The sequence below is a fragment of the Labrus mixtus genome, chromosome 21 (assembly GCF_963584025.1).
Source record: "Labrus mixtus chromosome 21, fLabMix1.1, whole genome shotgun sequence".
NCBI lineage: Eukaryota > Metazoa > Chordata > Actinopteri > Labriformes > Labridae > Labrus > Labrus mixtus.
In genome coordinates this window covers 8,974,367-8,992,726 of record NC_083632.1, presented here as the reverse complement: position 1 = coordinate 8,992,726, position 18,360 = coordinate 8,974,367, and the positions used below count along the sequence as shown (strand labels likewise).

The following is an 18,360-nucleotide window of genomic DNA, read 5'->3' as shown; positions in this document are numbered from 1 at the left end:
TACACCCACATTTACGACCAAGTGATTAGATGAGAAAAGAGTAGGGAGAAAAAAAAAATGCGACTCCATCACTCATATACGTCAGGATGCAACAGATAGCTACTGACGTGCGGATTCTGAAACACTTTACAGCGCGACCTTGTACACATTTAGACCTCGTACTTAATTTCCCTGAGCTTTTGAAAGCAGCTGATCCTCTAATCAGAGTTGAAGCATCATGGGCCTGTGTTTTGACAACTAGCGATCTTGCTGTAACGTTGGGATTTGGGGCCTACTCCTAAATGTGTGTAGTAAATTGCTCAGTAGTGAATCCATATATATATCTACAAGCAAGCCAAGCTAATGCTAAACTGTTATCTTCTTTGCATCCAAGCGGAGTATAGACCCAGCGGTCCGCTAACGTTACATAACACTATCAAGGGAAGGTGGTGTGAAGCATCTAGCGTCAAGTCTGAATGTTGACGGAGACGAAGTGTCAGTAAACAACATCAAACTTTAAATATTATTTAAGTATTTCGTTTGTTGCTGTCGATCAGCGTTACCCTTAAACAGCTATACGGCCGGCTGTGTCTGTTTAATTGGGCGAGGCTAATTTCCTACATTCCACACGCAGGAAGACAAGCCAGCAAACACCGGAAGATTTTTTATTTAGGAAATACTTCCATGTACTCGTATTCGCCTGTAACGCTAGTAGTGATATTTTATGGCTATTTGCAGTCCAAAACAAAAAAGATTTGGGTTACTTACTTTTCACGCACGGACTTCAGAACAAGGAAGAGACGAGCGGAGGGAAGCAGTGAGAGCAGTCCGGAGGTGGGTGGGCCCTAAACATTGTTTCCGTCCTGCAGTCACCATAACCTTTGGTCGTTTATTATAAACAGAAGACAGAGAGAGAGAGAGAGAGAGGGTGATGTTGACTCATCGGGTTGTGCTTGTGTGAGTTATTTTCACCACTGGGGTATTTGTCTGCAGTGAGAATCCTTCCCAGGGTTAAATAACGGCAACAACACTGTTATGTGTAGTATCTGTTGTTTAACTTTAGAAAAACAACAACAGTACATTTTTTATTAAAATAAATATCTATTAAAATACGTTTTCGAAGTATATTATTTTAATATTGTTGCATTATAAAAATGTATCTTTCTTCATAATTGCATTTGCATTATATGGACCCCCATTTCAATAAAGGATCATACTGATGTTAGAGCTTAAAAATCCCCCAAGACATATTTAGTATACAGCCACTCTGTTTTATAAAAATATTTCATGATATGCTATTAACACAAAAAAAGGAACAGCAATCTTCAGGGATGGAAAATAAATGACAGAAAACTGCAGTTCCATTAGTGGCCACTTGAGGCTGGCTCCCAAAGTGAGCCGATCACCATACACTATGTGATATAAAAATCACTGTTTTACAGCAACACTGTTTTGTTAAGATGAACTTTCTTAACAAGTTAGACCTACGCGTTTTTCGACTTGTGGCCTTCATCAGGGTCATCCCATCCTGGGCCTGAAGGCTGCTGTGAGGAAGTTTCAGGTAGTGTTGATTTTGACCTCTTCAAGCCGTTCACTCTTCATGAACCTTGTTAGTTGGTGAAGTTTTGCCAGAAAATCCCACTTTGCTTCTTCATGACGTTAAGTTGTGACATATCTCTTGAATGTCTGATTTTAAAAACTCTGTTCAAATAGTTTTGACTGTTGTTACACCTTAAAAATGTAGAAAGATCATGTTGCAGTATCCCTCGTGCACTAACAGGACTTGGTGGCTATCACCACATTTTTTTGTTTGAAGAATTATATAAAAAAAAAAAAAAGGTTTATTTTTTTCCAGTAAAATATTTAAAGGCTTGGGACAGAAAAATAGACGTTTCTGCAGAATGACCCATTTGATCTTTTTTGTTCACTTAAAAATGATGCTGTTAATTGAGTAATCCTACTATGCTGTTATGCATATCAGGAACATGTTTTAACTGAACCTCAGTTTGTAAATACATTTGAATGATTTAGTTTCTTGGATGAAGTGTGAAATGTGTTTTGTTCTGCCTTCGTTCTCCAATTTGTGAATTTGTTTTCGTTCTATGCTAAGTTTGTGTTGAGACTGGTAAAATGCTACTTTGCGAAGCAGAAGTGGGGGAAGTTATTGTTTTTGATTTTAGATATATATTTTTATGAAGGCCTGTCCCCTGGAAATTTTGCACAGCTGTTGCAGTAAATATTGCCTTCACAATTCCAAAAGTATTCCCAGTTAGATGGTCCCAACATTATAACATTTTGATCCATGATCCTTATTATACAGAGATATGAAAACGTATGTATGGCTTTGAATTTATAAAATCAAATCTAAACATTAGGTATTGGTGTCCCATTAATAAGACAGTGATTGTATGATTTGAAATGAGGTGGTAGTTAACTATAGCAGCTGTTGAAAGCTGTAGACATTTCAGAAATATATTTCTGTATCAAATAAAGACACTAGATGGCAGCAGAGAACTTGTGATGGAGACACGTATGACATTCAACGATCCAGTTGGAGAAGAAAAAACATGACAATCTGACATCAGCCTCACTAACACTAATGGTGCTTTGTTAGTTTAATAAGTACTATTCATTTGAGATTTTAGAAAAGTTCCTTTATTTTACATTTTCTAGTTTTATTTCATAGATGTGTCTTGGGAATGTTCAGTCAAGGAAAACCTAACCCATTTTACTGTCTTCTGCAATCAACAAACTTGATAGTATAGGGCATTTTTCCTTGTTTATATATAACAAAAAATAAATAAGAAAACATAAAAATAAAGAACGGAGATCAACTTTAGAAATAAGATAGGCCAAAGTTTCTGTGGTAGCCTAGGCTACATATTTAACCTTACCAACTGGTGTTTCTCCTATTCTTAAATAAGCTTACCATTAATATCACACGCCTGCTTAATATAACAAGTTTTAGGTTACATTTTTTTAAATCAGTGTTGATAGAAAGGTAAGCAGCTCGATTGAATCTCCGGTCGGACCTCCTTCGCGGTGACGCAGCGCAGAGTTTGAGTGCTGCCTCCAGCTCTCTGGTATCATTCAAGCTTTTGCGCTTCATGCTCCCTGTCACTGTCTTCCGGTTTCTGGGGGTCCTTGAGGGCTCCCCAGGTGAACACCAGGATCCCACACACCCAGCCGGACCAGGTGGGGGTGACTGAGAAAAGTTTGCTGTTCCAGTACATCAGGCAGTTCTGACGGTGCTGTTCCAAGAGGAGCAGCCCTCTTTAAAAACAACAACATGATGTCCGCTATAGAAACTGGTACCCCAATGTACCAACCTGCACAGCTGCTCAACTGGGTCTACATGTCTTTGCAAGACACTCAGAGCGGAGGATTTGATGCGTTCAAAGCCGAGTCAGACACATCTACTCAGGAATTGAACATCTCTAAGCGCAGTGTTGCTGATTTGAGCTCCAACTATATCAACAACTTCTTCCATCTGAGGAGTGAGGTAGAATTTTTTGTACACTTTGCATGGGTTGTTATTAACATGCATGTTTTGCTGAAAACTTCATCATCTCACTCAACTTTTTTTTTGCTGCAGGTCTAAAACTTCCTTGCACGAATATTATACTCACATAATTCCCCCCAGGTTATTTTTGTTATATGTACAGTAAACCTCACCTGCATGCCTTTGGGTGGCACTGTGGTGAGTGGGTAGCATATGAATATGTGTTTTGTACCCTGGTATAGTGCTTGAGTGTGTTCAGACTGTTCTGGTGTCAGTTTGCAGCTGGAGGAGGAATGGCAGGTTAAGAAAGAGCTCTCACAAGGATTTAAAAATGTCAGAGTTCACCCCAGCTGGCCTCTGTTGGTCAGAGGTATATGCACTGTTCACACAGTGGGTTTTGGTGTGGCTAAAATGGATAGGCTACTAATTCAGTAAAAAAATAATAAGGGAAGTAGTCAAAAAGTAACATAGGATTAATGGACTCATTTAGTTCCTATGTTTATATTTCAAAAAAAGTATTTTTAAATATAATCCTAAATGGTGTACCTCAAGGATCCATATTAGGTCCTTCACTATTTTTTTCATGCTGCTGTGAGGAAGTTTCAGGTAGTGTTGATTTTGGCTACGGAAATAGTGGGTGATTTTGCTCTTTGCTTTGCTTCTTGTACATGTGTAAGAGCTCACCAGTCTTAAATGTAAATGTCTTACTTACAATGAATTTGGGTTTTTATTGAGGCTGTCCTGCAGTGTGTTGTTAATTTCTTGTCCTACACCTACCCTGCAGCTGGACTGACAGACATATAAAACCCATAGAATCCATACATTTCTCATGATGGTCCTTCTTGTTTTTTGGCTTTAAAGAGGTATCAATATTAATTTCAGTCGGTTTCATGAACAGCTAAAAACCTCGCAGGAGTTTTAAATAAATGAAACCATTCAAATTGCATACTTTAATTGCACGTGCCACAGATATGCAGCAGTTTGAAGACTTCACTGTATGCATCTGATCACAATTGTCTGTCTGTGATGCCATCAGAATGAACAGCCAGTGTCTTCAGGCTGTTCCTACATGTTCGCCCTGCGGTGCCATAGCACCCATCTCCTCCAAAGGCACAAAGATGATGATTGTGCCGAGCCAATAGAACAAGCAAGAAGAATACACGACAAAGGCTTTTTGTTCTAATGAGGAAATGGACACTATTGGCCCACAGTGTAAATGCAGTAAAGGCAGCACATCTGCAGGAATGACATAATGTCGGCTACTGTCAGGGAGACAAAACAGAATCAATCAGGGTGATGGACTGACTTTGCTGGCTGAACTGCTCTTTCATCTTACAGTCATGTTCTGTGTGTTGTGAAATAAGAGATACTTTTGTGTCGAGCTAAAGGGAAGCACTGATTTATTGATCAGTTTAAAAACAGCATTTTAGTCAAGAACAATACATTGACTCTCTACTATATTAATCAATAAAACATGTAAGGCATTAGCTACTCCTATATAGGATCATACTGCTTTTATGGATCTGTAAATTACATTTCTTTGCATCTATGATTTGATAAAACCCTTTCTAACAAGATTATGACATTTTCAATAAATACATTAAAATGTAAAGTGCTAGATTACAACAAAAGTTATCTTGAAAACCTTCACCTTAAGAATAGGTCTGACTCTTTGTACTATTATACTGTGTGCAGAGACTTAACATTAATCCACCAATGAAAAAATGGCAAAAATACAATTTAAATTTAAACAGGCCAAAACCTTGAGCAGAACCAGATTTATTAGCGGATAGCTATCTGCAACTGGATGGCCTGAAGTTCTGGATATTGTGCATTGTTTGAAATGGTTTGCCGCAGCCCTACTTTAAAGGTCTTTACCATATTTCAATGTTTGGACCAACATGCTTCAGTTGCTAGGGACTTAGCCTCTCGCTCTTTGTTTTTCCCTGTCAGGCCTTGAACAACAACAACTTCTACAAGAGTTCCTCGCCCTACGGGTCCCTCAGCAATATCGTGGACGGCCTGAGCTCTCTGGCGGACCATTTCTCAGACCTCTCCCTGTCCCCCGAGGCACGCAAACCCAGCAAAAGGCCGCCACCCAACTACCTGTGCCACCTTTGCTTTAACAAAGGACATTACATCAAAGACTGCCCTCAGGTGAGCCAATCAGCGATACTGTACATCACTCAAGTCCAGATTCACATAGGCACCAGCCTTAAACTAAAACACATGTATATCTAAGGAACTACGGTGTTTTGAAAAGCAAACGATGCAGAAAATCATGAAGTTAATAAGATGACACATTTGATCTGACTCTCAGTACAAACCTTATCCTCATGTAGCCAGACTATATAACCCCCTTTTTTACATTGAGTGGTGTAAAAACCTAAAATTCCAGGAGCTAACATCACATTTGTATTCTTTTTTTTTTTTGGTGAGAAATAGACTCCTCAGCACATATTTGAGTTAGATGTGCCACCGCAGGTTAGTAATGAGCAACAGATGCCAGATTGGATCTCGGAGTTGGCCTTAATGAAAGATGATAGGTTTCTCTGTGGAACTAGGCACGGCCTCTACTCCAAACACGAAAGAAATATGACCACTGCTTTATGCACAGCTGCACTTCGCCATTGATCACGTTCAGAGGGAAATGCCTGACATTTGTTAGGTATAATGGAGATAATCAGATGATTGATGGTCAGGATGTGTCCAAGAAGCAAGGAAGCAAAAAGTTGAAATTCCGATTAGCAGGTAATAATTAACTGCTCAATTATACAAGGTTAAAGTAAAGTGTAATGTCTTCCTGTTGGGGCTAACAGAGAATTAGCTTGTATTATAACATTTATTGAATGCCACGTTTTAAACAAGGTTGTCAATTTCTCAACAAAATAAGTAGTTGTTACAATAGATTTATTAACTGGAATCTATTAACATGTAAAGTATTTAATTCATGAAAAATCTAGCCTCATTTTTAGCTGTGTGTTGAATGCTGTCTGTGTGACTTTTTACCTTTCTAAAACGAATACATAAGAGAAATTGATTTCATTCTTACCCCTGTAAAATGTCAATGAAGTGACACCCATCAGAGTTTTAGCTTAGCTTAGCAAAAGGAGGAAGTAGAGGAAGAACTAGCAACTGTAGAAGGTAGCTCAACTTGCTCTGTTCAAGGGCAAATAACCACCCCACAGAAAGTGATTTATAAGTATCGTAGTCCATTTTTATAAAGATTACAAATTCTGGGTATAATATATTATTTTAGTTTTTTTCTTAGAGTTGCTTGCAAAGGATTTTTTCTGAGCTAAAAACGAGCCATGCTAGGCTTTGGCCTATGTTTCCAGTCTGCTGAGCTACACTTTCCAGGTTACTCTGCATGCATGAGAAGTAAAATATTTCAGAAAACATACATTTAACAAAAAAAACATGAGGGAAGAAATGAAGAAGTTAATCACTTTGTCCATTAAAATAAACATGATCTACAAAACGCCTTCTTTGAAAGCTTATTGCCTTTTTAAAGCGCTAACAGACAAGCGACTGGTGTAGTGAAGCAGCCAATGCAGACAGTTAAGGAATGTAAGGAATGTTGAGAAAATAATTATGTTTGCTTATAGGTCTTAATATTTGCCAGCTTTGCATCCCTGAAAGTAGGTGTGATTGTACCACAATGTCTCAACATTGAGAGGAAGAGCAAAACCCTCAAATTGTAAAGCTAACACAATGCGACAAGTGGCAGTGTGTTAGTTTTATTTTTTAAGTTTTAAGCAAAACACTGCAAAAAACATGTTTAAAGCTCCTTTCTTTACAGAGAGATATATATAGAATCTCATTAGCAGCAGTGTTTCTGTGCACGAGATAGCTGACTGATTTTCACTGGAGCTGCAGTGGACAGGAATCAAAGAAAGTCACGGCTCAGTAAGATGAGAGAAGAAGCACACAGGAAGTGAGTGTGCAGGTCCTTTAACAGCCTTACTCTGGGTGGAAAGGGGCCCAAGTCAACTCTCAAAGTCTGCTCCTTTGATAAAGAAACACATGGTACCTCAGGGAAAGCTTGCGGTGATGAAGAATGATGAAAAGTGTCAGCTGAAGTCTATACTATACTGAAAGGCATTAGTTATGCTGTCCACGCTGTGCTCTGCAAGCAGTAAACATCCTGTTGACAGCAAAGCGGAGAGTTGGGTTACTTGCTTCACTAAAAGGTTAAGACGTCAAAGTATTATTCTGAGATGTTTACGATTCGTCTCTGCAGCCACGCCCCTTAAAATGTGCAAAATCTGGAAACCATTTCTGCTCACTGACTTTCTCCTGCTCCTGCCCTTCTTCAGGGGGATGATGTCAGATTGTATCATGTGTTGCTAATAATTCAAACCCGAAGAAATGATTAGAGTGCCGATGGTGTGACAACAGGCCTCTTCAGTTGAAACTGTGCTGACCATCCCTCTGAAGCTGTAACTAATGAACAAACTGCTTTTTGTTCGTCATGGCTGGAATCTGAGGCATTTTAAGCTCCAGAAAAGTCAAATACATACTGCTGCTACACTGTTGGTGTCCTATTGCATGGTACACTGAATAATGGCTTCATTAAAACTTTCATCTAAAAATGATCACCATTTACTGTTTTAAATGTAAATTCACGTTTAAGTTCTACCAAATACCTAAATGTACTGCAGATTAAAGGCCTCTGGAAATTGGGCTTGAAATGATAAAAAATGCATACATATTTCAATTTGACAAAATTCAACTGGTTTGGCATCCTAGACACCTGGCTGGCTCTACACACAGCTATGGTTTATGTTTATGTCACTGAGTCCAAAATTGTATGTTTGATACACCTGAAAAGTCAGAAACCTCTCCATCTGAAAATGATTTATTTAAGTGTTCACTAGTTAGCACATACAATTTGTCTCAAAGCTACGAATGCAGTGCTAAATGTTGGCTTTTGTTGGGTTAGCTAGACCTATATAATTACAGAGCTCAACTCCCCCTTCAGACGCTGAACAGCCTCTATCGAAAACAGATTAAAAATGGGCACACTTAACTCACACAGTCAAAAAATGCATCCATAATTCTGCACACTAAAAAAACAGCTGACTGAACTCAACATCTGTGTCTGTGCAGTTTTAGACAGAAATATATTTGCTTTTAACTGCACATACGCGTGTTCATTATGACCGTCTTGTCCGCCATGCATTTTTTTTGCCGCATCGGCTGTGAACTTTCTAAAAAATAAATGTGTAGTGGTGCAAGATGGAGTATGCACATGAACAGTGGGGGCAGTTTAGAGGCAGAGGAGATGTGACAAAGACTACAAATGTTGGAAACAAGCTGATACACTCAGTCCGCAGTATTACTAAGTCCCAAAAACAACTTTATCAACAATATTTCAAATTTGTTTTTACACCAATTAGTAATAATTTATATACTTAATATTATGACCATAAGACCCAACATCACACAAAAAGCAGTTTTTTATTTTGGCTTTCAGTGTCTTCAACACCTTTTAGCCCTTAACCCAGGGTCACATCATTTGAATGGCCCCTAATTTATTAAGTAGTTGATCCTGGTTACTGTAAAGAGAAAACACTAGAGACAGTGTGCTGACAGTAGGGTGTATGGTGGGAAGAGCCTGGGCTAAATAAGGAGGGCATTGTCTCTCCAGAGGGGCTGTGGAACTAAAGGTCAGGAAGTCAGCTGTATTGTTCGCTGAGCTCTGCTTGACTGCAGTCATCTCCGTCTCTTTCTGTTTGTGTCTGTGCAGAGGAGCGGCTGTCAGACGACTGTTTAAAGGGCCAGTGAGCTGCTAGAAAGAGATGTCAGCATCCAGTGCGTGTTTTTTGGAAACAGTGGGTAGACACAGGAAGTGGGTGTATGTCTTTACAGTTACAGTTTAATCAAGTTTCCATGCAGGGAAATAATTTGCTTTGATAATGAATTTGGAACTTTTGATGAAGCAATTCTTTGATTTAAATTTGGTCTGTTGATGCTGAAACTGATGGCAGATTTTGATCATTTTAAGTTAGTTGAAATCAGCCTGTCATCTAATGATTCAAAAGCTTTGCCTAGGTTCCCTTGTTTTGGGTCTTTATGCTTTACTAAATTAGAGGTTTCCTGGCGTTAGCCTTTGACAGGCATGGGAGTGGTATTGATATTATTGATTTACTTTTGGAAAGAGCTCAATTTAGTATATTTCCATTCATGTTTCACAGCTCTTTTAACACAGTGATTTTAGACAGTTAGATCATGACAATGGGGCAGCCGTAGCTCAGTGGTAGAGTTGGTGCTTCTTTTACTTGGAAGGTTTGAGGCTTAATCTTCAACTCTTGCAGTCACATGTCAAAGTATCCATGAAAGACACTGAGCCCCAAAATGTTCATGGTGGCATAGCCAGTGGAGTTTAAATCATGGTGTATACTGCTTTGGACAAAAGCGTCTGCTAAATGAAAAATTGACATTATATCAAAATCTGTGATCAAAGAAAGAATTAACTTCCCAATCCCATATGCCCTGGTTTTCAACAATCTAGGTGTAGCATTGTTTCAGTTTAACTGAGATTCAGCTGATTGTTTATCTGCATGATCCAAACTTTTACTGTTTTGTTTTACTCTATGGCTCTAATTTGCAAAGGCAATTAGGTTTTTCCCTTAGCTGGCAGAATCCCACCTGTTGCTCCTTTGCCGTATGTCTTTCCCCACTCTCTCTTCCTGACTCTACCCACTGTCCTTCATCTCAAGTAAAAGGTGTAAAATAGCCACAAAAAAGGGTATAGAGCAGCTTTATTATGTACAATAAGATTTAAGTTATCCCACCAATTGCAAAATAATAATATTCATTCATGTCAGTTATGTAAGTGGTTGACAAACTGAGAATGAACCCCTAAAACCATAACTAAAATGCTCAAATGATTTTTTGTTTTTACAACATTATCAGCCCCTTTGTCACTTAAAAAAATGCAGAAATAGCACATTATGTCCCGAAACAATTTATGTTTATGATCTAGACTCCTAAAGCCTGAACCCATGTGTGGGAAAATGTCTTGTTTTAGGATAAAAAAGATAGTAATTCAATTTATATTGTGCGTTACAGCTCATCCTTTCCAAAAGCCATAACTTCAGTTGAGTAACTTAAATCAGCCCCAGAGTGCAAAGAGCGATGTAAAGCCAGATTTTAGGGCTGCAGCAGATAAGCTTGGCCCAGATCCTTGTAGCCTGGTGAGAGAGGCCCAGGAGGTTGGCTGCCTCCCTCTGCCATCATCTGGAAACCATCAGGATAAACAATGGACTACTCCAAAACCTCACCCCCACCCTCCTCTTTTTTTTCTCTCTCTCATTCACTCTCTTCCCCCACTTCCATACCCCCATGAGACATTCTCCTGCGGAACACAGCAACACCGAGCCTATTGGACACCATGTGGTCAATTACTCCACACTAACAAACCCACAGCGTTCTTCCTCACTGGGTTTAATTTGTATCAGACCCCCAAAGCATCAGGGAGAAGCCCAGCTGTTACCAAAGCCAAACAGCAAACTAATGCCCGTACTGAAATCCAGAGAAAATGGTCTCCCATGTTTTCCTGACTTCACTTCAGTGATCCTTTTCATTGTTGTTCAGGAGGGTTTATACCACCAAAATGATGACTTTCCATTTACTGTAAATAGAGAGCAATAGAACAGCTAGATTTGTCTAAAGGAGACAATTCGATAAGAGGTCAATAATATGAATCATTCGATTGCTTGGTGTTTATCTAGCAGAAAAGTCAAATATCAATCTGATCCCTGCTTTTTACATCTGGAGGATTTACTTCGTCCCTCTGTTTCATATCAATCGTTTTGGAGTTGGAAGCAACAAGTTATAGAGTTATTAAGTTATCATCCAGTACATAAAAAAAAATCACAATTGGTGACCATTTCACCCTTATATCAGGCGAATAGTAGAACTTTTAATGACCGTTAACAATGAACAGATTCCTGTTTAATGAACGACTGAATGCCAGTTTATTATGAAAATTCAAAGTAACATCTGTCGACATTTGAAAGTGAAACAACATATTTGTTAAACATTAGCTAGACAAAAGCTAGTAAGCATTCAGCCATCCTGTACACATTTTGCTGTTAGCTAGGAATTTGTGCTTTTCCTATCCTGTAACAGTACCCAGAAGTGATTAGTGTTAAGGCAATTTGAAGTTAGCTGTAACTTTAGCTTGAAGCTAATCTCTAGCTAATGATAGTAATAGTTAGTAAGTGGTTACATGCTAATGTTAGCTGTTGTCTTGGGTAGCATGAGTAATTAAGAACAATCTAATGGCTGCTGCTAAGTCAAAAAGGCTACATTCTCTCAAAATGATTCTGGGGTCCACAGAAGGGATTTCATTAGGTTCAGTTATCCTTTAAGTCGTAGTTTTAAAGTGTGTGAATAATGAGATAAAGGAGAAAGCCTACAACTCTCGAGTCAATTTTGAATTGACAGTGAAACGTGCAAAAAATCAAAAAGAGAAAACTGGTGTGACACATCCAAGCAAAATGCATACAGGTGCAAAACAGTAAGCAGCCAATAAGCAACTTAAATTTAAACAGAACAAAGTTTTGATCTAAAAGGTCTTCCTCAGGCAAACATGGCAGGAGACGTTGTTTTTTTTTTTTTTTAAGTGAGGCAATCAGCAAATAATCATTTTAACCTGTAGAAACAAAAAACAGGGACAATAAATATTCTGTCTTTAATCTAACACTATCTGTCATTAAACCTCCCTCAAAACACTTACACCTCAAATCCCACAGTGTGGTTTAGTTCCACCAATTCCCAGATTTCTTTTATTTACTCTTAAAAATGATTATGTATTTGTAATTTTGGTTAAGCTCCTCCACAAAAAAATATTGTGTGCATCATTCGGCCTACATGTTTTATTTATCATAATTTCAAAATGTTATGTTGCGTCTACCAAAATCCAACAGTGGATATTTAGGTTAAAAATAACACAATTATAAAAATTCCTAAAATTTGTTACAACTTCAAAAAATCTTCTTCTTAAAAACACACAATTTTAATAGGATTCAGTTCAAGGAAAATTGTTTTTGCCAAACAACCTTCAACAAAAAGGAGGTAACAGTGTAAAAAATCACTCTTCCTTCCCCTCAGGAAAACTGTAATCTACAACGAACAAGTCCTCCAGTTTGACAAACGTCACTTTATCTTTAAAACATGCGACCACGTAAAACCTGAGCTCTGCAGCGTTCCTCTCCTATATATTCATTATGTTCCAGCAGATGACAGCGACTGTTTATCAAAGGGAGTCTATCTACCCCACATTCCAGGGTTCCCTCTATCTGACTCATCCTCCTCAGCAGATGATCCGGCCAAAAACAACACACAGTAACGGCTGAGGACAGATAAGACCATTATCAGCAGTGAAAACAAAAGCACCAAAGCAGCGGTAATCAGAAAGTGTTGCTTGAGATTCACCAGTTACATGTTTTAGCTATGAAGTGTATAACCTTGCCTTAAAAATAGAATCCAGTCCATTTGAAATAACATGTCTTAACCAAGATAGCAAACATCAAATAAAACACTGATCCAATGTAATCTCTAGAGAACACAATTCCAAAGATTTTAAATGAAGTAAACTGATTTATATGTAGGCCACAAGTTGGATATTGTCATTTTAATCAATGTTGATTTCCAGATTTCCAGTTAGGTTTGACTATATTATACTATATGACAATTTCCTCCTTGTAGATTGTAAATTTTGCAGAGTAAATTTTGCCTTGAAATTGTTGTCACATTCTATTCATACAGAAGAAAACCAGCAATGAAGAAGTGATGTTTCAGTGATACCAATTTCTAAATTCATTTATTGCACAACTAGGATAATATTCTTGTCATATATTTTCTAAATGTAATCCTCAAAATGACTTCATATTTTAACGGGAAAAAAGCTCCAAGTACCAGCCAATAACTGAACCTTTTTTTTTTTTTCTTCAGCATTCGTTCAAACTTTCTGTCCTTCCACAAGAGTGTCTATTAACGTCAGGGTCAGAAGTGGGATTCCATTTGTTTGCTGTCCCTGTCACATCTTTTAGGGGACTGGTGGAAACTCCAGCCTGTGCCATGCCCTTTGCTGGCCTATGGGCTCCGGACCTTAGGTAGAGTTTGTTTTGCTTGCTCTGCAGAGCGAAAGCTGTTTCCTCCCTCAGGAAGATGATGCTCCATGTCTGCTCTCCCTGTAGGTGCTTGAGGCCATAAAAGTGACCTCCCACAGTGCCTCATGGTGGCCAGATAATGAAAATACAGGCTTCAATGTTCTTCACAGACTTAACACTGAACATACTTGATGTAGTGCATGGAATAAATAAAATGGGCTGCAAGAAGTTTTAAACCTGACATATGTTCCTGCTGTCAAATAAAAACAATATTATAGGGTTGCTTCTTCAATCTTCATTGATTTGCCCTACTTTCCAGTTGAGGTGCTGCTAATTGAAACCAGTCTTGTCGGGATGATTTTGTCGTGATGGGTTTTGAATTTTGTCATGTTATACAAGTGCAGAGTTCATCTGGGTTTTATTTCCTCCCTGCTAAGATCTGCATGTCCTGATTGGTGGGTCAAGGCCAACTGGGAGGGATGACTGAGAGCCTGAGGTATTTGTCCTATAGCAGGGAGGCCTCTCCCATTGGTCCCCCCACGGGCCGGGGCCTCCTTTATGGTCCCTCGGGAGCACAGCTGGAGGGAGGGAGCTCATTTCTAATGGGAAAGCTGAGACTCCTTAATTTCTGTCCAACAAATAAATTACACTTAACCAGAACAATATTTCCAACTTCCTCAGGAAAAAAATGGGAGGAAAGACGTTGTTTTCTTCTTCTAAATGTCTACATTTACATTTTGTAATAGATAAAAGGTGTCCATTTAACATACAAGAACCATAAGTATTGATCAAGTATCAAAGAACATGAGCTTTTGAACTTTAATAATCATTAATAATGATCTCATTCCTGAGACAAAACTGGTCCGTAAACTCGATTCTCTGGAACAGCGACAGGGCTGCTATCACATCTAGTTCTATTCACACAGTGCTTTCAATCGGCTGCAGTCCAAAACAACCAAGCAGGTCTGTGAATATCCTCAAGTTAGAGGTGGTAATGTTTGAAATTGTCAAACGTCATATTGTTGGAAAGATCCCTATTTTCCTTTTTTCATACATGTGCATCTGTCAACTTTTCATTCAGAACCCCTTTTTGTACACATACTTTGTAGAATGTTAGCAATAAAGGGAAGCTCTGAATGAGTGTAACATAATGTCAGGGATGTAAAGGTTTTTGCTTTCTCGTGTATTTCTTTTCAGGCTCGACCCAAAGGTGAAGGCCTGACCCCGTATCAGGGGAAGAAGCGATGTTTCGGTGAATACAAATGCCCTAAATGCAAGAGGAAGTGGATGAGCGGGAACTCCTGGGCCAACATGGGACAAGAATGTATCAAGTGCCACATCAACGTTTACCCTCATAAACAGGTAACAGTGTGGCCAGAAGGCAGTGGAACAGCTTTTGTTCACTTTAAGCAAACTATGGCGTCCAATCCTCACAGGAAAAAAAAATAAATCGTCTTCACTGCTTACAGCTTCGGGGTGAACCAGTTCAAACCAGCTTGTCTGAGTGTTTCAAGATATACTTCATTTTGTTTGACCCTGGAGACCAAACGCTGCTTTTTAAACAAACCAAATGTTTGATTTGAGCACTTTGTATCCAACCACAGGGGTAATAACCTACTCTATTGGAACACTTAACCGTCTGCTCTGACCACGTTGTTTCCTGATATTTTAAATATATTACCTGATAGTTACATGTAGGCCACAAAAACAGGTAGTGTTTTTTTAAGCAGCTATTTTTTACCATGTGCAAATTTAAGGATAATTTTACATGATGAATAATAAGGTGTAAAGACGAACCTTCACATGGTGACAACTTCTCACTATATAAACAACATGTTTTTACATTTCCCATTATTGACCGCCAAACTCTTTCTGAGTAATGTGGCAAATTCTTGTCATATCATCTAAGAGGTCTAAAAATCATGTCCACAAATATCTAACACAGCAATCATTCCTTACCTTATAACTGGAACTCTGTCTGTATGTCCATGCAGCTTTGGATCTTAACACAGATTCATTTGATGTGATTGTATAGCATTACTGAAATGTTGATCAAATGAATTTACAATGTCGTAAAATTATCCGTAGATGTAGCTAGGATTTCAAAAACACAATACAAATCAGCCTGAGGACACACGGCCACACAAGGACAGAATTGTCTACACTAAGCGCTAGGAATGTCATTCTTATGGGAAAAAAAATGTGATTTCAGTTTGAATTTAAATTAAAATATCAAATAGAGACATTAGCCTTGACAAAAGCATCATTCTGAATTCATGTGTACTTTTTGACTGAAAAGTCTTCCAGGAGTTATTGAAACCTTTGGACTCTGTTAAGGATTTGTTGCTGCTGAATAATAATAATAGTTTGTATTTTTTCTTTTCGTTTTGTTTCAGCGGCCTCTGGAGAAGCCTGATGGGTTGGATGTGTCTGACCAGAGCAAAGAGCACCCGCAGCACCTGTGTGAAAAATGCAAAGTCCTCGGCTACTACTGCCGCCGTGACCAATAACACTCTAGCCTTCTTAAAAACACCCCTTCAAAGGTTTATCAATAAGGGATAGCTTTATTTGAATGACTAAAAAAATACAAGATAAAGAACTTTATTTTACTGTGATGCATTTTCAGTCACAAAAAAACCTCGGAAACTGTGACTCTTGGTATAAAAGGCTCTTTTTTTTTTTTTTTTACAGTGTCTGCCAATGAGGGCGAGTTTTTACTTTTCTTTTGAAGGTAACTGACTCTGACTTTTATTATGTATATTTTCACTCAGAGTCTTAACAAGGAACCAAGAATCTTTTCGACTGTGAATTAAGAAACTTGTGACTGTCCTCACTCATGTTCATTCACTGCAGTTCGTGAGTGAAGTGTCTTTATAACATGTTTGTATATCCCAGAAATAACTTATAATAATGTTTTCTGTATAAAATATGCAACAGGTCTTTACTAAAATAAGATATGCAGTACAAATGTATATCTGTATTGTTATCTGTATTATCAGTACTTGAGGGTGCATACTTTTTGAATATATTTTGACTTATTACATTTTGTGAAGGAATATATTAGCAAGCGAACTAACCGTTATTCCTCCCAAGGTATGTGCTTGTAAGTCTTCAGTTGTGCTTAAAGGTGCACTATGGAGTTTTTAGTAGAGAAATGTGAAAGTTGGAGAAACAGATTCTGTGGTATATGTTCATAACTCTATATACAAACATGTTGCCCCTGTAACACTGTTTGAAGATAAAATGCAATGCGAGAAGTTTTGGTGATGGGCCCTCAACAGTGAAACCGTAGCTCCTGGTAGCTTTTTAGCTCCAAACAGTGTTCCAGGGACCCATTTTTTTCCTTTGAATTAAGTTGTTGTATTAAGTTAAGTGAATATAGCATAGAATTGATTAACTTCTCAAACTTTAAAATTTCAATACCAAATCTAGCTCACCTTTAGTTTGTCAGTGAGAAATTTTTCTAGACTGCAAACAAATGCAATAAGGTGGAAGCTTTTGATTCCCTGACATTAGATTGAATTACAGCTGTTATATTTCAGCATGCAGTGCTAAGGGACTCGCCAGAGTGTTTTTATTAATGGGGTTGTGCCATGACATAAAGAGGGAATACATATGTGAATGTAATATGAAGGATTAAGTGGAAGGCTACGTGTTGCTTTAAGGGCTTTTTGTATTTCAGTGCTCTTTTGATGTTAAATGACTATGGAACAAAATCTTACTATGACTTTAAGCTGTTTTAAAAAGTGTGAAACACCATTTTAATGTGCCTTATAAGTGACCCGAGATTGATGTTGATCTCTATAAAAAAAAAGTTTTGTATTAAAAACGGTTTAAACACTTTATTCTGTGTGTCCTCTGGTTGTTTTACTCTTCTGCAGAATAGTTTTTTTCTGTGTGTTGTAAAAGAATTAAAGCACAAGATGACGGATGTTAAATCAGGAGTTTTGCATTAGGGGTTTGGTTTAGGGAGGGTCCACACAGGGCTGTATACTTGACAACTGATAAAATCAATTTTTGTCAACATAAACCGATCCAGATGTTACACATGTTTATCCCCCACTCACATTCTCAGAATCTTGATGTCAATATTTTTTGAACATCTGGTATAGCAAAGTCGGATTTGGCTTGTTGTCAGTCTATAGCAGCGCTGGAAGAACATACAGTAAAAGAAAAGCTGAACCCCTCAGGAGAGAATATATCTCCACGTTGTACACCTTAAGTCCCCTGGACAGTCCAATACTTACAACATCAGTCAACTGAGGCTGATGAGGAAAACAGAGGGAGGCAAGGAGAGTGACGCAAGTCTGATTTCATTCACCCAGATGGTGATAAAATATCGGCTTTCCCCCCAGTAACAGGGCACACCTTTGACTGTAACAGCTCAATGTCAGCCAGTTGTTCAAGGGCAAACATTTCCTTAGAGAATCTTTCTGTGTGTTCTTTTCTTCTTCTGTTGTCTTCTTACTATTTGGATTCTATTGTTGATGTTGTCCTTGTATGTGCTGTCTTCTGTGTGCTCCTGCTGCAAAACAACTCTCCCCTTTTGGGACCATTAAGATTCTGAATGAGTCACTCTCATGGTGGTCATACAACATTTTTTAGTGACCACAGACTTTCTAAGAGAAGTGGATGAAGCCATGTGATGTCACTCATTGGTTTGTGGACTTGTTTTTACATCTCGAATTTGGTATTTTAGCTTTCGCCATATCGGGGTTTTTTTAAGCCTAAAGAAATTATATCAAAGTCATGTTA

The 18,360-nt window shown here is 38.3% G+C and overlaps 1 protein-coding gene across 1 annotated transcript; it reads left to right on the top strand.

Moving 5' to 3' along the window:
- Positions 1 to 3,077: 3,077 nt before the first annotated feature.
- LOC132955605 (zinc finger CCHC domain-containing protein 24-like) lies at positions 3,078 to 17,450 on the top strand. The gene is made up of 4 exons (XM_061028517.1): positions 3,078 to 3,481; positions 5,435 to 5,638; positions 14,803 to 14,967; positions 16,002 to 17,450. The coding sequence occupies exons 1-4, from the start codon at positions 3,269 to 3,271 to the stop codon at positions 16,113 to 16,115; spliced, it is 696 nt and encodes a 231-aa protein (XP_060884500.1). The 5' UTR covers positions 3,078 to 3,268; the 3' UTR covers positions 16,116 to 17,450.
- The last annotated feature ends 910 nt before the right edge of the window (positions 17,451 to 18,360 follow it).

Coding starts and splice junctions, on each gene's coding strand:
- LOC132955605 (XM_061028517.1), top strand. CDS start 3,269: ATGATGTCCGCTATAGAAACTGGTACCCCAATGTACCAACCTGCACAG. Junction 5,639..14,802: donor ACATCAAAGACTGCCCTCAG/GTGAGCCAATCA, acceptor ATTTCTTTTCAG/GCTCGACCCAAAGGTGAAGG. Junction 14,968..16,001: donor ACGTTTACCCTCATAAACAG/GTAACAGTGTGG, acceptor GTTTTGTTTCAG/CGGCCTCTGGAGAAGCCTGA.